The sequence below is a fragment of the Lutra lutra genome, chromosome 1 (genome assembly GCF_902655055.1).
Source record: "Lutra lutra chromosome 1, mLutLut1.2, whole genome shotgun sequence".
NCBI classification, from domain to species: Eukaryota; Metazoa; Chordata; class Mammalia; order Carnivora; family Mustelidae; genus Lutra; species Lutra lutra.
Genome location: NC_062278.1, coordinates 177953924 through 177972180, shown reverse-complemented (window position 1 = coordinate 177972180; position 18257 = coordinate 177953924). Strand labels below are relative to the sequence as shown.

General features: G+C 38.0%; 1 protein-coding gene across 7 annotated transcripts in view; it reads left to right on the top strand.

The window, feature by feature from the left end:
* CNTN4 (contactin 4) overlaps nucleotides 1–18257 on the top strand; it is a 963126-nt gene that overhangs the window by 924099 nt on the left and 20770 nt on the right. For 6 of the 7 annotated variants that reach the window (XM_047746452.1, XM_047746460.1, XM_047746432.1 and 3 more), the window contains 2 exons: nucleotides 12776–12951; nucleotides 17222–17342. In XM_047746452.1, coding sequence (XP_047602408.1) covers nucleotides 12776–12951; nucleotides 17222–17342 — 297 coding nt within the window. The remainder of the gene's footprint in view (nucleotides 1–12775; nucleotides 12952–17221; nucleotides 17343–18257) is intronic. The other variant, XM_047746478.1, reaches the window with a different exon arrangement.

Here is an 18257-nt window from a genome sequence, read left to right as displayed (position 1 = left end):
TTATCTCTAAAAGCTTAATATAATTTGAGTAATGCTGTGTTCCTGATATTAGGTAATTTATGAAATGTAATTGACTCAAGGTTCCACCCTGGTGTGAAAGGCAGAAACTTGGTGTTTCAATTTTTATGAAGTAATACATTTCCTGTATCTATTCATCTTCTAGGTGGTAGCATAAACCTTTAATTTTTAAATAACATATGCTCTAGAATTTGAGTTGGACATCTTTTTTATTTTTCTGCAGTGTATTTATTTTAAAATTTTACATTTTCAGTATTAAAACTATGCAAGTCCCATCTTCCCCACCATTCCATTTTCTTACTTTCCTACATCCCTTCCCTTTCCAACACGGCAGAGTCTGCACAGTAGCTGGGGATACGGGACGGTGAGGTGGGTTGGAGAGCCATAGGGAGGCGCGGGTCTAAGAGCCTAGAATCACAGGACATGGGATAGTTGAGTGTGGGTGTAGAGGTGATGGGCAGAGAGGACTGTTGACAAGGTTGAAGATTGGTTATACTAAGCAAAAAATAAGTTGATTAAGCAATAAGTAAATGTTGTGGGGGTTTTTTGTTTTGTTTTGTTTTGTTTTAAATCCAGTATAGTGGGCGCCTGGGTGGCTCAGTGGGTTAAGCCTCTGCTTTCGGCTCAGGTCATGATCTCAGAGTCCTGGGATCAAGGCCCACATCAGACTCTCTGCTCAGCAGGGAGCCTGCTTCCCCTTCTCTCTCTGTCTGCCTCTCTGCCTACTTGTGACCTCTCTCCCTCTGTCAAATAAATAAATAAAATCTTTTAAAAAAAAGTAAATAAATCCAGTATAGTTAACATACAGCTTTATATTAGTTTCAGGTGTACAATAGAGTGATCCAGCAATCCTATACATTACTCAGTGCTCATCAGGATAAGTGTACTCTTAATCCCCATCACCTGTTTCATCCATCTCCCCATGCACTACTCCTCTGAAACAAACTCCATCAGCTTGTTCTCTATAATTAAGAGTGTTTCTTAGTTTGTCTCTTTCTCTTTTTTTCTTTCCCCTTTGTTCATCCATTTTCTTTCTTTCTTTCTTTCTTTTTTTTTTTTTGAAGATTTATGTATTTATTTATTTGAGGGTGAGTGTGAGGCAGGGAAGAGGCAGAGAAATAATCCCAAACAGACACCCCAATGAGCAAGGTATCAATTCAGGGCTCAATCTCATGACCAAGATCATGACCTGAGCTGAAACCAAGAGTTGGATGTTCAACCGACTGAGCCACCCAGGCACCCCCTTTTGTTTTATTTCTTAAATTCCACATATGAGTGAAACCATATAGTATTGGTCTTTCTCTTTTTCCCCTTAACATTAAGTGAAATATCTCTCTAGCTGCATCCATGTTGTTGCATAGCAAGATTTCATTCCTTTTTATAGCTAAATAATAATTCATGTGGGGGGGGGTGTGTACCACATTTTCTTTATCTATTCATTTATCAGTGGAGATTTGGGCTTCTTCCATAATTCGGCTATAGTAAATAATGCTGCAATAAACATAGGGTTGCAGGTATCTCTTTGAATTAGTGTTATGTTTTGTTTTGTTTTGTTTTAAGTAAATACCCAATAGTGGGATTGCTGAATTATAGGGTAGTTCTATTTTTAACTTTCTGAGGAAACTTCATACTGTTTTCCACAGTGGCTGCACCAGTTTGCATTCTCACCAACAGTGCACTAGGGTTCCTTTTTTTCCCACATCCTCGCCAACACATTTTGTTTCTCATTTTGATTTTAGCTATTCTGACAGGTGTGAGGTGATAGCTCATTGTAGTTTTGATTTGCATTTTCCTGATGATGAGTGATGTTGAGCATCTTTTTAATGTGTCTGTTGACCATCTGGATGTCTTCTTTAGAAAAATGTCTGTCCATGTCTTCTGCTCATTTCTTATCTGGCTTATTTGTTTCTTAGATGTTGAGTATGATAAATTCTTTAGAATACTAACCCTTCATCAGATATGTCATTTGCAAACATCTTCTCCCATTCAGTAGGTTTTTAGTTTTATTGTTTACTTCTATGTGCCGAAGTTTTTTTTTATTTTGATGTAGTCCCCATGGCTTAGTTTTGCTTTTATTTCTCTTGTCTCAAGAGACCTATCTAGAAAAACATTGTTATAGCAGATGTGAAGGAAATTACTGCCACTGCTCTCTTCTAGGATGTTTATGGTTTCAGGTCTCCCATTTACATCTTTTTTTTTTTAAAGATTTTATTTATTTATTTGATAGAGAGAGAGATCACAAGTAGAGAGGCAGGCAGAGAGAGGAAGGGAAGCATGCTCCCCGCTGAGCAGAGAGCCTGACGTGGGGCTCGATCCAGGACCCTGGGATCATGACCTGAGCCGAAGGCAGAGGCTTAACCCACTTAGCCACCCAGGCTCCCCCCCATTTACATCTTTAATTCACTTTGAGATTATTTTTGTATATGGTATAAGAAGCTGGTCCAGTTTTGTTCCTTTGCATGTAGCTATTTAGTTTTCCCAATACCATTTGTTAGAGACTTTTTTCCCATTCCTTTTGATTCCTTTGTATTCTTAACTTTTGTCAAAGATTAATTGACCATATAATCAAGGGTTTGTTTCTGAGCTTTCTATCCTATTCTGTTCATCAATGTTTCTATTTTTGTGCCAATATCATATTGTTATGATTATTACAGCTTTGTAATATAACTTGAAATCTGGAACTGTGATACCTCCAGCTTTGCTTTTCTTTTTCAAGATTTTTGAAAAAAAAATCTTAAAAAAAAAAAAAAGAGCCCAGAAAAAACAAAACTGGGGGGGACTCTTCACGGTCTTTGGTGGTTCCATATAAATTAAGGTTGTTTGTTGTAGTTCTGTGAAAAATACTGTTGGTATTTTGATAAGGATTACATTGAATCTGTAGATTATTTGGGTAATGTGGGCATTTTAACAATATTTGTTCTTCCCATCCATGAACATGGAATATCCTTCCATTTGTTTGTGTCATCTTCAGTTTCTTTCATTAGTGTTTTATAGTTGTCAGAGTATAGATTTTCACTTCCTTGGTTAGGTATATTCCTAGGTATTTTATTATTTTTGGTTCAATTGTAAATGAGTTTGCTTTTTAAGTATTTCTTTCTACTGCTTTATTATTAATGTATAGAAATGCAGTGGACTTCTGTACATTGATTTTGTATCCTGTGACTTTACTGAGTTCATTTATCAGTTCTAGTAGTTTTTTGGTGGAGTCTTTTTTTTTTTTTTAAGATTTTATTTATTTATTTGACAGACCTAGATCATAAGTAGGCAGAGAAGCAGGCAGAGAGAGAGGGTGAAGTAGGCTCCCTCTGAGCAGAGAGCCTATGTGGGGCTCAATCCCAGGGCCCTGAGATCATGACCTGAGCCGAAGGCAGAGGCTTAACCCACCGAGCCACAGAGGCCCCCCCTTTTTTGGTGGAGTCTTTAGGGTTTTGTATATATAGTATCATGTCATCTGCAAATGCTTAAAGTTTTACTTTTTCCTTACCAAGTTGGATGCCTTTTATTCCTTTCGATTGTATAATTGCTGTGGCTAGGATTCCCAGTACTATGCTGAATAAAACTGGTGAGAGTCGACATTTTGTCTTATACCTAATATTAGGGAGAAAGCACTCAATTTTTCACCATTGAGTATGAGTTAGCTATGGGTTTTTCATGTAGAACCTTTATTATGTTGAGGTATGTTCCCTCTCAACCTACTTTGTTGAGGGTTTTTATCATGAATGTAGTGCTTTATCAAATATTTTTTCTGCATCTATTAAAATGGTCATATGGTTTTTATCCTCCTTTCTCTTTTTTTTTATTTTTAAAGATTTTATTTATTTATTTGTCATAGAGAAGCGAGAGCGAGCACAGGCAGACAGAGTGGCAGGCAGAGGCAGAGGGACAAGCAGGCTCCCTGCCAAGCAAGGAGCCCGATGTGGGACTCGATCCCAGGTCAGGATCATGACCTGAGCCGAAGGCAGCTGCTTAACCAACTGAGCCACCCAGGCGTCCCTCTCCTTTCTCTTATTGATGTGATGTATCACTTTGATTGATTTGTGAATATTAAACCACCCTTGCATCCCTTGAATAAATCCCACTTGATCATGGTGAATGATTTTTTTAAATGTATTGTTGGATTTAATTTCCTAATTTTTAAAAAGATTTTATTTATTTATTTATTTGACAGAGAGAGATCACAAATAGGCAGAGAGGCAGGCAGAGAGAAAGGAGGAAGCAGGCTCCCTGCTGGGCAGAGAGCCTGATGAGGGGCTCCATCCCAGGACCCTGGGATCATGTCCTGAGCCAAAGGCAGAGGCTTTAACCCACTGAGCCACCCAGGTACCCCTAATTTCCCAATATTTTGTTGAAGATTTTCACATCTATGTTCATCAGAGATACTGGCCTGTAGTTCTCTTTTTTTTTTTTGTAGTATCTTTATCTGGTTTTGGTATCAGGGTAATGAAGGCCTTATAGAACAGATTTTAAAGTCTTTCTTCCTCTTCTATCTTTTAGAAGAGTTTGAGAAGAGTAAGTATTAACTTTTCTTTAAATGTTTGTTATAATGCACCTGTGAAGCCATCTGGTTGTGGACTTTTGTTTGTTGGAAGTTTTTTTTAATACTGATTCAATTTCATTGCTGGTAATTAGTCTGTTCAAATTTTCTATTTCTTTCTGATTCAGTTTATGTTTTCAGTTAAGTTATATGTTTCTAGGAATTTATCTAGGTTGTCCAATTTACTGGCATGTAATTTTTCATAATATTCTCTTATAATCCTTTTCATTTCTGTATTGTTGGTCATTATTTCCTTTCTTTCATTTCAGATTCTGTTTATATGAGTATCCCTCCACCCCTTTTTTTATGAGTCTGGCTAAAGATTTATCAATTTTATTGATCATTTCAAAGAACCAGCTGCTGGTTCTTTTGTGGGGTTTTTTGTTGTTGTTTCTATTCCATTTATGTCTCCTCTAAGCTTCTCTATTTCCTTCCTTCTACTCATTTGGGGTTTTATTTGTTTTTCTTCTTCTAGCTCCTTCAGGTGTTAGCTTAGGTTGTTTGAGATTTTTCTTGCTTCTTGAGGTAGGCCTCTATTGCTATAAACTTCCTTCTTAGAACAGCTTTTGCTGCATCCCAAAGATTTTGGACCATTGTGGTTTCATTTTCATTTGTCTCCATGTAATTTTTTATTTATTCTTTGATTTCTTGGTGACCCAGTCATTGTTTAGTACCATGTAGCAGGTACAAACACCTGGAAGTTATTTGTGCTCTTTCCAGATTTTTTCTTGTGGTTGATTTTTAGTTTCATAGCATTATGGTTAAAAAGATACATGAGGGATGCCTGGGTGCTCAGTCGGTTAAGCTGGTGCTTTCAGCTCAGGTCATGATCCCAGGGTCCTGGAATCGAGTCCTGCATTGGGCTCCTTGCTCGGCAGGGAGCCTGCTTCTCTCTCTGCCTCTGCCTGCCACTCTGCCTGCTTGTGCGCTCACTTTCTCTCTCTCTCTCTCTCTCTGACAAATAAATAAATAAATAAATAAATAAAATCTTTTAAAGAAAATATAATAAAAAAAAAGAAAAGATGCATGAAATAACTCTGATCTTTTAAATTTTGTTAAAACTTGTTCTGTGGCCTAATATGTGCTCTATTCTGGAGAATGTTCCATGTACAATGGAAAAGAATGTGTATTCTGCTGTTTTAGGATTCTCTGACTGTATCTGCTAAATACAGTCGTGTATTTAGCATGTAGCACAGGTACAATGTGTCATTCAAAGCCACTCTTTCCTTATTGATTTTCTGTTTAGATCATCTATCCATTGATGTAGGTGGGATGTTAAAGTCCCCTAATATTATTTTATTACTATCAATTATTCCCACTATGTTTGTTATTACTGCTTTAAGTATTTGGGTTCTCCCATGTTGGGTGCATGATAGTTGCAATTTTAAATCTTTTTTTTTAAAAGATTTTATTTATTTATTGGTCAGAGAAAGAGACAAAACACAAGCTGGGGGAGTAGCAGGTAGAGAGAGAAGCAGGATCCCCTCTGAGCAATGAGCCTGATGCAGGACTTGATCCCAGGACCCTGGGATCATGACCTGAGCCAAAGGCAGAAGCTTAACCATCTTTTTGTTGGAGTATCCCCTTAATGATTGATTATATAATGTCCTTCTTTTTCTCTTGTTACAGTCTTTGTTTGATATGAGTATTGCTACCCTTGCAGGTAGTTCTTACTTGCAGGTTAGTTCTCTTTTTAATTTTTTGAAGAACTTCTATACCATTTTTTATAGTGACTCTCCCAGTTTGCATTCCCATCAGCAAAGTACTAGGCTTCCTTTTTCTCCAAATCCTTGATGATACTTGTTGCTTTTTGTGTTTTGATTTTAGCATTCTGACAAGTGTGGGGTGATATCCCGTTGTACTTTTGATTTCTTTTCCCTGATGATGAGTAATGTTAAACATCTTGTCATGTGTCTATTGGCTATCTAGATGTCTTCTTTGAAGAAGTGATTGTTCATATCTTCCACCCATTTTTAATTGGATTATTTGTTTTTTGGGTATTGAGTTGAAATGAGTAATGTTTTGAGGACAAGATCTAGAAATAATTATAGAGGTATATGTATGTGTATTATACCTGTGTGTGTGTGTGTGTGTGTGTGCGTGCAATCAATTATCTCTTTGGCTAATGGGGCCTAGAATCAATAAGCACATGGTGTCAACATCTTGATTTCTCAAAACAATCCTCCACTAAAAAGAACCAGTCCTCCCTGCACAAACTGCTGATTCTAGGACTACAGCAAAGTATAAGATGAGCCTGGAACATCTTATTGGGCCAGATAGTAAGGAACCACTCAACAAAGGAGCGAAATGTCACAAGGACGCAGGAGCCAGCTTAAAAGGATTGACACTGGCCAAAATGGGACTATTTGAGCATCAAAATAAATAACAATAATAATGTATTACAACCCATTGGATAAAGTAGGAGGCCAAGAGTGAATGAATGAATGAATGAATGAAAGAGGAAAGTTCTTCCTTAAAGGAAAATGTCATCCAGCACATGTAGAAGCAATGAGAAACAGACTTGGCATTCAGCAATCATCAAAGGGGAGATTGCTTCAGGCAGGAATATTTAATAGATCCTAAGTCTGGGAGGTAGAGGTTTGATGAGTGTCAGAACATTGGTATAATTTCAGAATACCCCCCCAAATTCTACTCAGTTATAAGAAACAATTGTTAACTATGAGGTAAAGAAACCATGCAGACACCAACATAGCCAGGTGAGCAGGTTAAAATGGTCAGTGTGAAGATGAGTTCACTTCACATCACATCACATCACATCGCATCACGTAGCTCCTGATCCAGTGCACTTAGAAGATACACCACAACATTTTAGTGTTGTTCCTGCTGAGAATGCACAATCTAAATCAGGTCATGCAACATCAGATAAATCCAGATTGAGAGTCATCCTAGAGAACGTAATGCCTATTCTCTTTAAAACTGTCAAGGATTTGAAAGATAGGGGAAGACTAAAGAAATGATTTAACTTGATGGATCCTGAAGAAGAATGACAAATAAATTCAACTTGCTTTCCTGGATAAAATCCTGGACTAAAATATAAAGAAACATGACTGAGAAAGTTAGGAAATTTTGAATGGGATCTGAATTGCAAAGTGATGATGTACTAGGGTTGATTTCTTTATTTGGAGGATCATGTGCTGATTATTGGGAAAGTGTCCTTGTTTGCATAAACACATGCTGGAATGCTTAAGGGCGATGAGACCTCATGTCTGTAGTTACTCTCAAAAGGTTTACAAAAAGACTAATGATAATGAGTAAATATTATATATTATACAGAATATAATGTTTATTATATATAATAAATATATAATTGAATATATCTTTGTTGCAGCATTTAACTACTATTAAAAATAGTTCGCTGGGGGGCACCTGGGTGGCTCAGTGGGTTAAAGCCTCTGCCTTTGGCTCAGGTCATGATCCCAGGGTCCTGGGACTGAGCCCCACATCAGGCTCTCTGCTCTGCAGGGAGCCTGCTTCCTCCTCTCTCTCTCTCTCTCTCTCTCTGCCTGCCTCTCTGCCTACTTGTGATCTCTGTCTGTCAAATAAATAAATAAAATCTTTAAAAAAAAAGATAGTTCGCTGGCTATTCCTCCTTGTGCCATCTCAGGTGAGCTGTCAGCTCTTTGACTAGCTCCTGTTTTTGAAGAATCCCATTTTTAAAGTTCCATAAAAATTAATATAAAAAAAGAAGACACAACTTGACTCAAAGGCATCATCAAAACTGTTACAGTAAAGAAATACACTAATAGGGGCGCCTGGGTGGCTCAGTGGGTTAAGCCGCTGCCTTTGGCTCAGGTCATGATCTCAGGGTCCTGGGATCGAGTCCCGCATCGGGCTCTCTGCTCAGCAGGGAGCCTGCTTCCCTCTCTCTCTCTCTGCCTGCCTTTCTGTCTACTTGTGATCTCTCTCTGTCAAATAAATAAATAAAATCTTTAAAAAAAAAAAGAAATACACTAATAAAAGGAGATGTATACCTTCTGTAAATGAAGAAGAATGAAACACACATTAAGTACTTTCCTGGGGCACCTGGGTGGCTCAGTGGGTTATGCCTCTGCCTTTGGCTCAGGTCATGGTCTCAGGGTCCTGAGGTCAAGCCCTGCATCGGGCTCTCTGTTCAGCAGGGAGCCTGCTTCCTCCTCCCTCTCTGCCTGCCTCTGCCTATTTGTGATCTCTGTCTGTCAAATAAATAAATAAAATCTTTAAAAAAAAAAAAAAAGTACTTTCCTGATAGTCACTGAGTGCATATCCTGGTACCGTGAGTGAAAGTATTTACCAACTGAAAGGAAGTGTTGGTATTGTATAGGGAAAGGAAAAGCAAAATAGAATTCTTGTCCTGTGAACCCACAGGTACTTGTTTTTACAGATAATAAAGCCCCTTGATCAGAAAGCTTTTCCGCCAACAGGGAAATTCAGAAGATGATATGACTTAGATAATAAGTATTATAATTTATGCATCAAATTGTTGACCTAATCATTAACAGAGTTGTTAATAATTGTCTCTCTCTCATCATTGTCATGCTCTTGAGAACAAAGCACTTAGTATTACTTTATGTCCTCTATCATAGAAAGCAATGTAGAACATGAGGTGTTTGTTGTTGTTGTTTTTTAATTTTATTCTAGGAGGTTTAAACACTTGGTAAATACATGCATTTTAAGCATCAGTCCTCTGGAGTTCTGAATTTATCATTCTCTGCAGATGAACCAGCCACAAGCAGAAAAGTTGAGGGGTGTTGTCGGTCCTATATATTGTTGGTATTTAATTACATCCAAATCCAGACATCAATTCACATCTCGAGTCCTAATTGCCTTTGAGAGTTCTATGCACAGAACAATAGCTGAAGTGACTCTTCAGAACACAAGTTGTAAATATAGGTTCTTCCTGAGCTTGATGAATTAAAACCCAAGGAGGGGAGACAGTTTTGCTTTGAAGAAGCCATCTGTTTGTGTACAGCGTTTATATTCAAATTTAAGGAAATTAATCAAGTAAAAAACATCAGAATTCACAACACAGGAAACAAGAGTACTGAACAGGCATGCAATTTGAGAAAACCAAGTAGATAATGAGGTTTCAACCTCTTTAGTTTAATCTTCTCTAGTCCCAAGGAGACCTCTCTGCTCTGTGTATACTGCATGACTTGCTTTGTATTGATTTTTGCTCCTTCAAGGCTCAGAACATGAATCGGTGACAAGTGCTAAGTTAATGAATTAACAGCTGTCAGCACAGACTGGACCAGCATAATCCTTGATTTAGGGAACTTCTCTGGTTCTTGGTTAGCAGACAACTGAGTTCACTGATAATAAAATCTGTCCCCACTCCCTACCTGTGCATAAAGGAATGAACATTTCTTCAGGAAACAAATGTCAGTTAAAAATGTGAGCCAGAATTGCAAATGACTCTAGGCTTTGGAAAATGTGCCAACTCCTTGCTGCTCACCCAGAAGTTATCAGGAGATAGGAAGCCAAGACATTTTTTAAGGACTTGAGCCTGGACATTTGACACCACTCTCAGAAGTCTGACGTGTAAGCTTAGAGCCAGAGCCAGCATTTTATGCATTAAGTCATTACTACTTTTTAGCTTTTGAAGGCAGTAACTTCATTACTCCTGCAGTGAAACACTCTGAAACTGTCTTCACTCCACGGCCTTCTCTGAATTTCTTCTGCATTCAGATATCTTAAGTTGACTATACATAAGCAAGAGGACAAATTGTTACATTATGCCCTAGATTTGTTCTCTGGATAATTTGTGAGTGGGTATCATGTTTTCAGCTAAATGAAAGGACGCAGCTCAGCGCGTGTTTAAGAGGAATAGATAGTTCCTTTTAAACACTCTTCAGTGTCAGTTTCTCTCATCCATTAGGTAGGGATGATAATAATACCTCTTTGTTAAGAATAAATGAAATAATCTATGTAAAGTTTTAACACAGTGTCTGGAATGTAAGAGGCTCAACTAGTTACTATGAACGCTTTTATTCCCTCATTCTCTTTTATATCTCTTTTGGTACCAAGACACTGTCATCCATACAACACACACTACACACTTGGTGAATAAATCAACAAATGAATGTTCTTAAAGATAAGAATCTAAATTGTGAAATCAGTAGTCAGCCAATTAAAGGAGAATTAGGCAACATCTTACCAATTAAAAAACATACACACATATGATTTGGGCCTGGAATTATTTGTTCCAGTCCTCATTCTATAGATGAAGAAAATTTAAATTTAAAAGTGAGACTTATTCTAAGGTGCTTTGTTCTCAATTCCTTCCCTCATTTAAAAAAATCTCAATCTGTATTAATACCCGCAAATCAGTTAATCACTAGAGCAAATTTTGATTATGTGATTTGTAAAAGCCTCAGGTTTTAAAATAAAGGATTTTCCCTCCCATTGTCTCTTAGCTAGAAATACCTGTTTTTACCTTTTCTTTTCATGGACATCACTCATACAATGCAATGACCAAAAGAACGGCAATCCATTTATGATCTTTTCCTAGTTTTGGAAAACACCTAAAGTGTATTTCACTCCAAGCTAATAGTCTGTTTATGGACACAGACTTTCCTTTTCTAAAGACTTGAGATGTGTGCTTTCCATAGTTGCATAAAAGGACAGAAAAACTCTTTTAAATACTCTCTTTAAAAAGGAGGTTTTGGGGGGCGCCTGGGTGGCTCAGTGGGTTAAAGCCTCTGCCTTCAGCTTGGGTCATGATCCCAGGGTCCTGGGATCGAGCCCCACATCGGGCTCTCTGCTCAGCGGAGAGTCTGCTTCCTCCTCTCTCTCCCTGCCTGCCTTTCTGCCTACTTGTGATCTCTGTCTGTCAAATAAATAAATAAAATCTTTAAAAAGGAGGTTTTTTAATGCATTGTTAGAAAGTAAGACCCATCAAACATATCCTATGAGACATCATTTCAAAATTTCCAGCTGAGATTTTAATCGAAGACATACACTTAATAAATATTTATATACTCCACAGCCTGAAATGCAATCCTGTGAATATAGAAAGGTATTAATCAATGTTCTTTCATTGTTTTGTTTGCTTTTGATTTGTCTTCTTTGTTATGGTTTGTTTAGTTCGGTTTAGTTTGATTTGGTTTAGTGCAGAAAAATTTCTGGAATACGGCTGGATTCAAAATTTCATTCTTTACGTGTTTATATGACCTTTATCTTTAACTCAAATTTATTTTCACTCTCGTATTCTGACAACATTTATGAAATCATATTGCAGTGAAAAATAAAAGATCAGCATGTGAATGGTAGGGCATTAGGGTTTTTAAACTTTCTCAGCTAAACAAGCCCATTTCATTTTCAATTAAAATCATAATGTAAAGGGTGAATTTAAAAGCAAATTAGTACCTATTTTAAAGATGTAATATACATACACAAATATATATAATTTTGTCAATGAGTTCATTGCAGTGCTTTTATATTTATAAAAAAATTGCTAAAATGTCTTAGTTTCAAAATGTTTGAGATTATAAACTTAATAGTATATTATGCAGATTATAAAAATAAGTGGGATAAAGATATAAACCTATATTATATCAACTAGAGAAAAAAGGAAAATCATATGTGTATGATGTTTACAAGAATGCAAAACAAAACAACTTGAAAAACTATAAACCAAAAAGGCAGAGGGAAATTATACCAAAATGAAGAAAGATGTTTACTCTGGACAGTAAAGAGAGTAAGTAGGATTTGTTTTGAATTGGTTTTTTGGTCTCTTCTTTTAACTGTCTTAAATTTCCCAAATTTCCCATACTAAACATTTATCACTTTTATAATAAGGGGGGAGGGAACCAAGCAAACTTCAAATTAACATGGATTTCTCCTGTTAGTATACAACTGAATTACTGCTTTCTAGTGACACCTGGGAGATATGAAAACCTTTTTAAAGAGGCAGTTTCCGAGCAGGCTGTCAGAAGTAGGCCCTTCCGTGAGTGTCTTCAAGAGATCTAACCTCTGTGCTCCCCAGCTGAATTTTGTTGCTCTGTGAAGGTTCACATAATGAGTGTTTTCTTTTCATATTAAAAATGACCTCCTGGCCTGAATCTCAGCTTCCCAGATGACTGAGGTTTACTGGTCACAGCTGCCCCCCCAAAAATAAATAAAGCAAAACTACTTAGTATTTCATCCTGCTCTTGGATTCTACATTTTACTTCCACCCAAGTTCACAGGCTTTGTTGTTGGTTTCCATTTGTTTTCACCCTACAGATCCAACAAGGGTGATGGTACCCCCTTCCAGCATGGATGTGACGGTTGGAGAAAGTATTGTTCTGCCTTGCCAGGTAACACATGATCACTCGCTAGACATCGTGTTTACCTGGTCATTTAATGGACACCTGATAGATTTTGACAAAGATGGGGACCACTTTGAAAGAGTCGGAGGGGTAAGTATTAATATCAAAGTACCTACAACAAACTCACTATGCAATTGAACTTCCGCAAAGTGACTCAACTTGTTTAGCCTAACATGAAAAGAAACATAAGATTGTTCTTGTTGATCTTGTTCCAACACCTACTTTTAAGAAATTCTTGGTTAATTGTTGCTCCTTTTTGCCTGATCGGTGTGGTCCCTATGGCTGAGTAACCCTACGTGACAGTCCTCTTGATCCCCACAACAATGCTATAGGCTAGTTATTCTGCACTATGTATGAATAAGGAAACTGGAGCTCAGAGGCAAGTGTATGGCTTGCCTTCGCCTCATAGCCCTAACCTGTGGAACTCAGCTTTAAACTTCAAATCCCCAGCTCTCTACCCCACACAGTACCATATATCATAGCAGAAAATATCTTAAGGACAGTTTACTCATGTGTATTTAGGTTTCTGATTAAACTTTCCTTGGCTCTTATAGAAGTCTCATCATTGTGACATTAGGGCTCTCTTTCTTAAATCTGAAAGTCTGATTAGGGTATTTATTATCTTTAGGTAATTTTGAATTCAAATGTTTGAATTTTCATAATGCCTTTCTTTCTGTAAAAATACATATTACCATTGAACACACACCAAGATGAGGTTAAATCTGGAAATAATTTGTATCTATCACAATTGTTGTCAAAAAAGATTTTTTTACCCTAACACAGTCCTATAGCCCTATTAGTAATAAAGATTCACTCTGGCTGCCATTCTCATGGAGGCATCTAACCGAAAGTCAGCATAAAATAAAAATGAGGCTATGATTTTAAAACCCCTCCCCATCCCTCTGCCATAGGAATCTAATTTGCCCACTTCATTTTGCCTCCCTTACCCCTTATGTTGAGAAAAAGTGGGCTAAGGCTTATAAAAATATCTGTATGATATGCTGAGGGCCTGTTTTCCATTCAACTATAGTATTATTTTTGTTAATTACATTCTTGCAGCCTTTCTCAAATGATATCTCTCACAGAGCACCAAGCATTTTCTCAGTTTTTCCAAAGATCATATACAACTGGTAATATTTTAGATACATAGGAGAGAAGTTAGTTTATTACATCAGTGGATACCTTAGGTCATGAGGGAGTCTCTCTTGGAATCCTGGTTGAGAAAGGCTGGATGAAATTGCCAATATTAAGCATTCTGGACTTCTTTGATATGATTCGGCTTAATAATCAAGTGGGAGAGATATGAATTTCACAAGGACATTGAAGATATTAAATACCTTCAGGTCTAGAAAAGCGCATAGTCCAATGCTTCCCACAAAAGAAGTATTTGACAAATTTTAATAGTTGTACTAATTGAAGGAAGAATAACATTGATTTTAATAACAGGAAAGTATACATTGAGAAGACCTTCATAGATTAAGCAGAATATTAGTTTTCACACTAAGACCAATGTCTTGTCCAGGAGAGACATTAAAAATATTATCTCCCAGAATGGCACAGGCACCAACCAATTAGAACAGCTGTCTGACCGATCAAAAGAGCTAGCCTGCCAGTCAGACAGATGTGGTTGTTATCCTGGACTGGCTGCATCCCAGCCAGGGCTGAGGCACAGGTGGAGACACCCTTTATGGAGTCAAGCACTAATGACCACCTTTGTAGAGAGTTCTGTCTGTGGGATCACCCTCGTTAGCCTCTCAGATGGGAAAAGCTTGTCTCTTCTCTGAAACTCTCACCAATCAATTATTGCAAAGAAGTGAAAAATTCAGGACAGCACTACAAACTGTGAGAAGTAAGTGTGTTAGTCACCAGGATCCTTAATGTCTATAGAGGTAGAACTTGACAGTAGGAGAGGGAGGGAAGCAATTTTGAAGTCAAGCCATTTCACAGCTTCTACTTCCTGGGTCAGCGTGGTGGAAGGGATGTTGGGTAAAGCCAATCTGTTGGGGTTTTCAGTTTCCACTTGTCCTTTGACAGCCTCCAAATGCCCTGTCAGGAACAGAACAGACCACACCAGGAGAATATAAGCTGGTGCTGTTTTGTTCACTTTGGGAGGAACACAAAGATAGATCTCAGCAAACTGGGTGATCTAGATGACTTCAAAGGGAAAGAGAAAGTTGATTGTGGTCTCCTTCTGTGAGACTCTTACTTCAATCCTGACTTTATTTTTTTCTTTGTTTCAATTTAAACTTTTAAAACACAACTCTGGTCCAAATCTGTAAATAAAGACCTCACATGCCATTAATCTGGTGCTGTACTGTGAAGTTTTCAGGCTATAACTAGTTTATCCTGACTTTAAGACCTTGGTGAATAAAATGGATTATTGATAAAGTATACCCATTTCTTTAAAACAAATTCAGCTTTCCACCTTCCCTGCACACACCTCCTTGTGAGGCATATTTTTCTGTTTAAACCTATACCCTAGAGTCCTAATAACCACATGAATGTCTTAGGTAAAGAAGTATTAATGATGATGATTGTGAAGCCTTATATTTGCCCAGTGCCTGATCATTTATTAAGCATTTTCATGTCTATCAGCTCTTTAATCATCACAGAAAGCCTGTGGAATAGGGTAGCAATTATTGTACTCTTTTTTACTGAGCAATTATAAGACTTGATTAGTAAATAGAATCTGAATGAGAACCCAAGGGTTATAAATAAAAGAGCTTTCAGGTTAAAAAAATATATATATCACAGCTCTCCTTGAGGTAGATTTAATATCTTTGACATGACCACTTGGAATCCTGGTTGAGAAAGGCTGGATGAAATTGCCAATATTAAGCATTCTGGACTTCTTTGATATGATTCGGCTTAATAATCAAGTGGGAGAGATATTGATGACCATTGGTCATCAATAAGACCAATTTAAATTCACTCTGTGCTTCCCAGTTTTCAGATTTCACATACACATACAGTTTGATTTGATTCTCACAACCTCACCCAGTGGGCAATGTATCCTTCTTTCATAGGTCAGTAAAACTGAAACCCAGAGACTTACATAAAATCACACGGCAGGGATCAGCCCAAGCTAACTGAGTACCTACACATCAACTCTCCCTTCACTGAATGCTTGAGCCTGTCTTCTAAACTTATTTACAACTATTGGCAGTTCCAGGTTTTCCATTGTCCTGGATGGATTTGTGATATGTTGCTCTAAAACAAAGGGAACTAAGTACACGTTAACTTAGATTGAGAATAAAGTCTTTCGAATTGGTAGAATGGCGTGACCTTGTGGGTTCACATCCTGGCTCCCCCATTTATTAGCTAAGTGATTTCAGGCAAGTCATAACTTCTTTGTGCTGGAGTTTCTTCACCTGTAAAGTAAGGACAACAGAGCACCTACCTCATAGAATATGTGAGTATTTAGCTTTAATATATGACTCCTGTATTTAAATATTATAGAACATTATTGTCATTTGGAAGAATAGCAACAGGGCCAAAATAACCTATGTTACCTTGTCATCCATTATGGGGTTAGAAGTAAACGTAGCTTCCTGCATCTGACCTCTAGGGAGCACTCCTACGCAAGCCACCTACTCCCCAAACTTTCGATGAACAGAGCTATGAAATGAAACCCCAAAGTGTAGCCACGTTCTTTAGTTAAAATGCCACCTTCGTGATAACCTGTAGAGGAATCGTCTCATTTTTATTAAAAGCACAGTGCTGGTGAGCATGTAGGAATATTTCTAGGGCACACAGAAATCCATACTGGGATGTAATCAGTCCTATTCATCTGCTAATCAAACTTGCATTTGGCATTTCAAAAACAAATTATAGCAGTCTTCCACACTAGGTGATGCTAGATTTCCTTGGAGAGTGTGGTCCTCATACTCTTTTAATTCAAACCTGGGAACAATCAAAATGCTGGCTGTAAGACAGAGTTGTGCAATAAAATGCAGATGCCTCCAAATGTGGGCTTGCCTCCCCTTTCCAAATATAGAGTTCCAAAGTATGGGAAGGCCAGTGAAGGCTTCAGATTGAGGGCTTATCTGAAGAAACCCACAGGACGAGATCAAGAGCCACCTTCAGTAAGTTTAAGTGCTTCCGACACAGGTGGCAAACTGCTCCAGAGACCCAGAGAAGCCACACACCCCCAAGGTCTTGTCCAAGGTGTGTTCTGAAGGTGTTGTGGTCTCCTATCTCCCAGGCAGGCTCACATGTTTTTAATAGGCCATGGCTTGCATCACTAATGTTTTCATCAGCCAGTATAAAATAAATCCATTAGTCACAGTGTCCTTCATGTGATAATGATATTTAGAGCTCATTAAAAAGTAATTGTAGCCACTTTCCCCTACTTTATCAGCAGGATTCAGCTGGTGATTTGATGATCCGAAACATCCAGCTGAAGCATGCTGGGAAATACGTCTGCATGGTCCAAACAAGTGTAGACAAGCTCTCTGCTGCTGCGGACCTGATTGTGAGAGGTATGGGAATGTTGGTTTCTGTTCCTGGAATGCTTGTGTGATATCTACTCCTGCATAGGTTGCTAAAAACCTCACCGGTTTAGAATTACAGAAGAAAGTCAGATAGAAGCTGAACATTTGCAAATAGTGGCTAACAGCCCACAGTCCTCTGTGTATCTCTTTCTCATAGGAAGGATCACCAGAAAGTGCAGAGCAATCTGGTTACTCTGGACTGAAAATAACTCCTGTGAGTGCCCCAAGTGCCCCAATGTGTGGCTGTTGGAGTTGATAGGACTTCTAGAATAATTTTGGATTAACAAAAGCAAATAGTTTTAAGAAGGATCAAACCGTGCCTTTTGATGTTTCATCTGGGCTAAGCCAAATTAGTGATTTAGGGCACTGATAGAACTGTGGCTTCAGAAAATCACCTGTTTTTCCCAGTTCCCTTTTTTCCCTAAAGTTAATAGTTCAATCCAGTTCTTAAAATATGGCTTTAGAGGGAACACTTTGTGACTGCCTGGGATGCAGTAAATCAGCTGGCAGTTGATGTGCAAACTGACCTTTGTGAGGTTTTCTTCAGCCCTCCCAACATGGCCTAACTTCAACCTAATGGCTCCAAAGGCCCTGATTGAGCCCCATGGAACCAGTTTACAAAGCAACAGTAAATGGAGCTTTAACAAATATATATTTTTTAAATTTTTTTTTGAAGATTTTATTTATTTACTTGACAGAGAGAGAGAGATCACAAGTAGGCAGAGAGAGAGGGGTAAGCAGGCTTCCCGCCGAGCAGAGAGCCTGACTCAGGGCCCGATCCCAGGACCCTGAGATCATGACCTGAGCCGAAGGCAGAGGCTCAACCCACTGAGCCACCCAGGCACCCCTTTAACAAATATTTTTTATACTGAAATTAAAATCTTTGGGAACCAGTGGATGTAC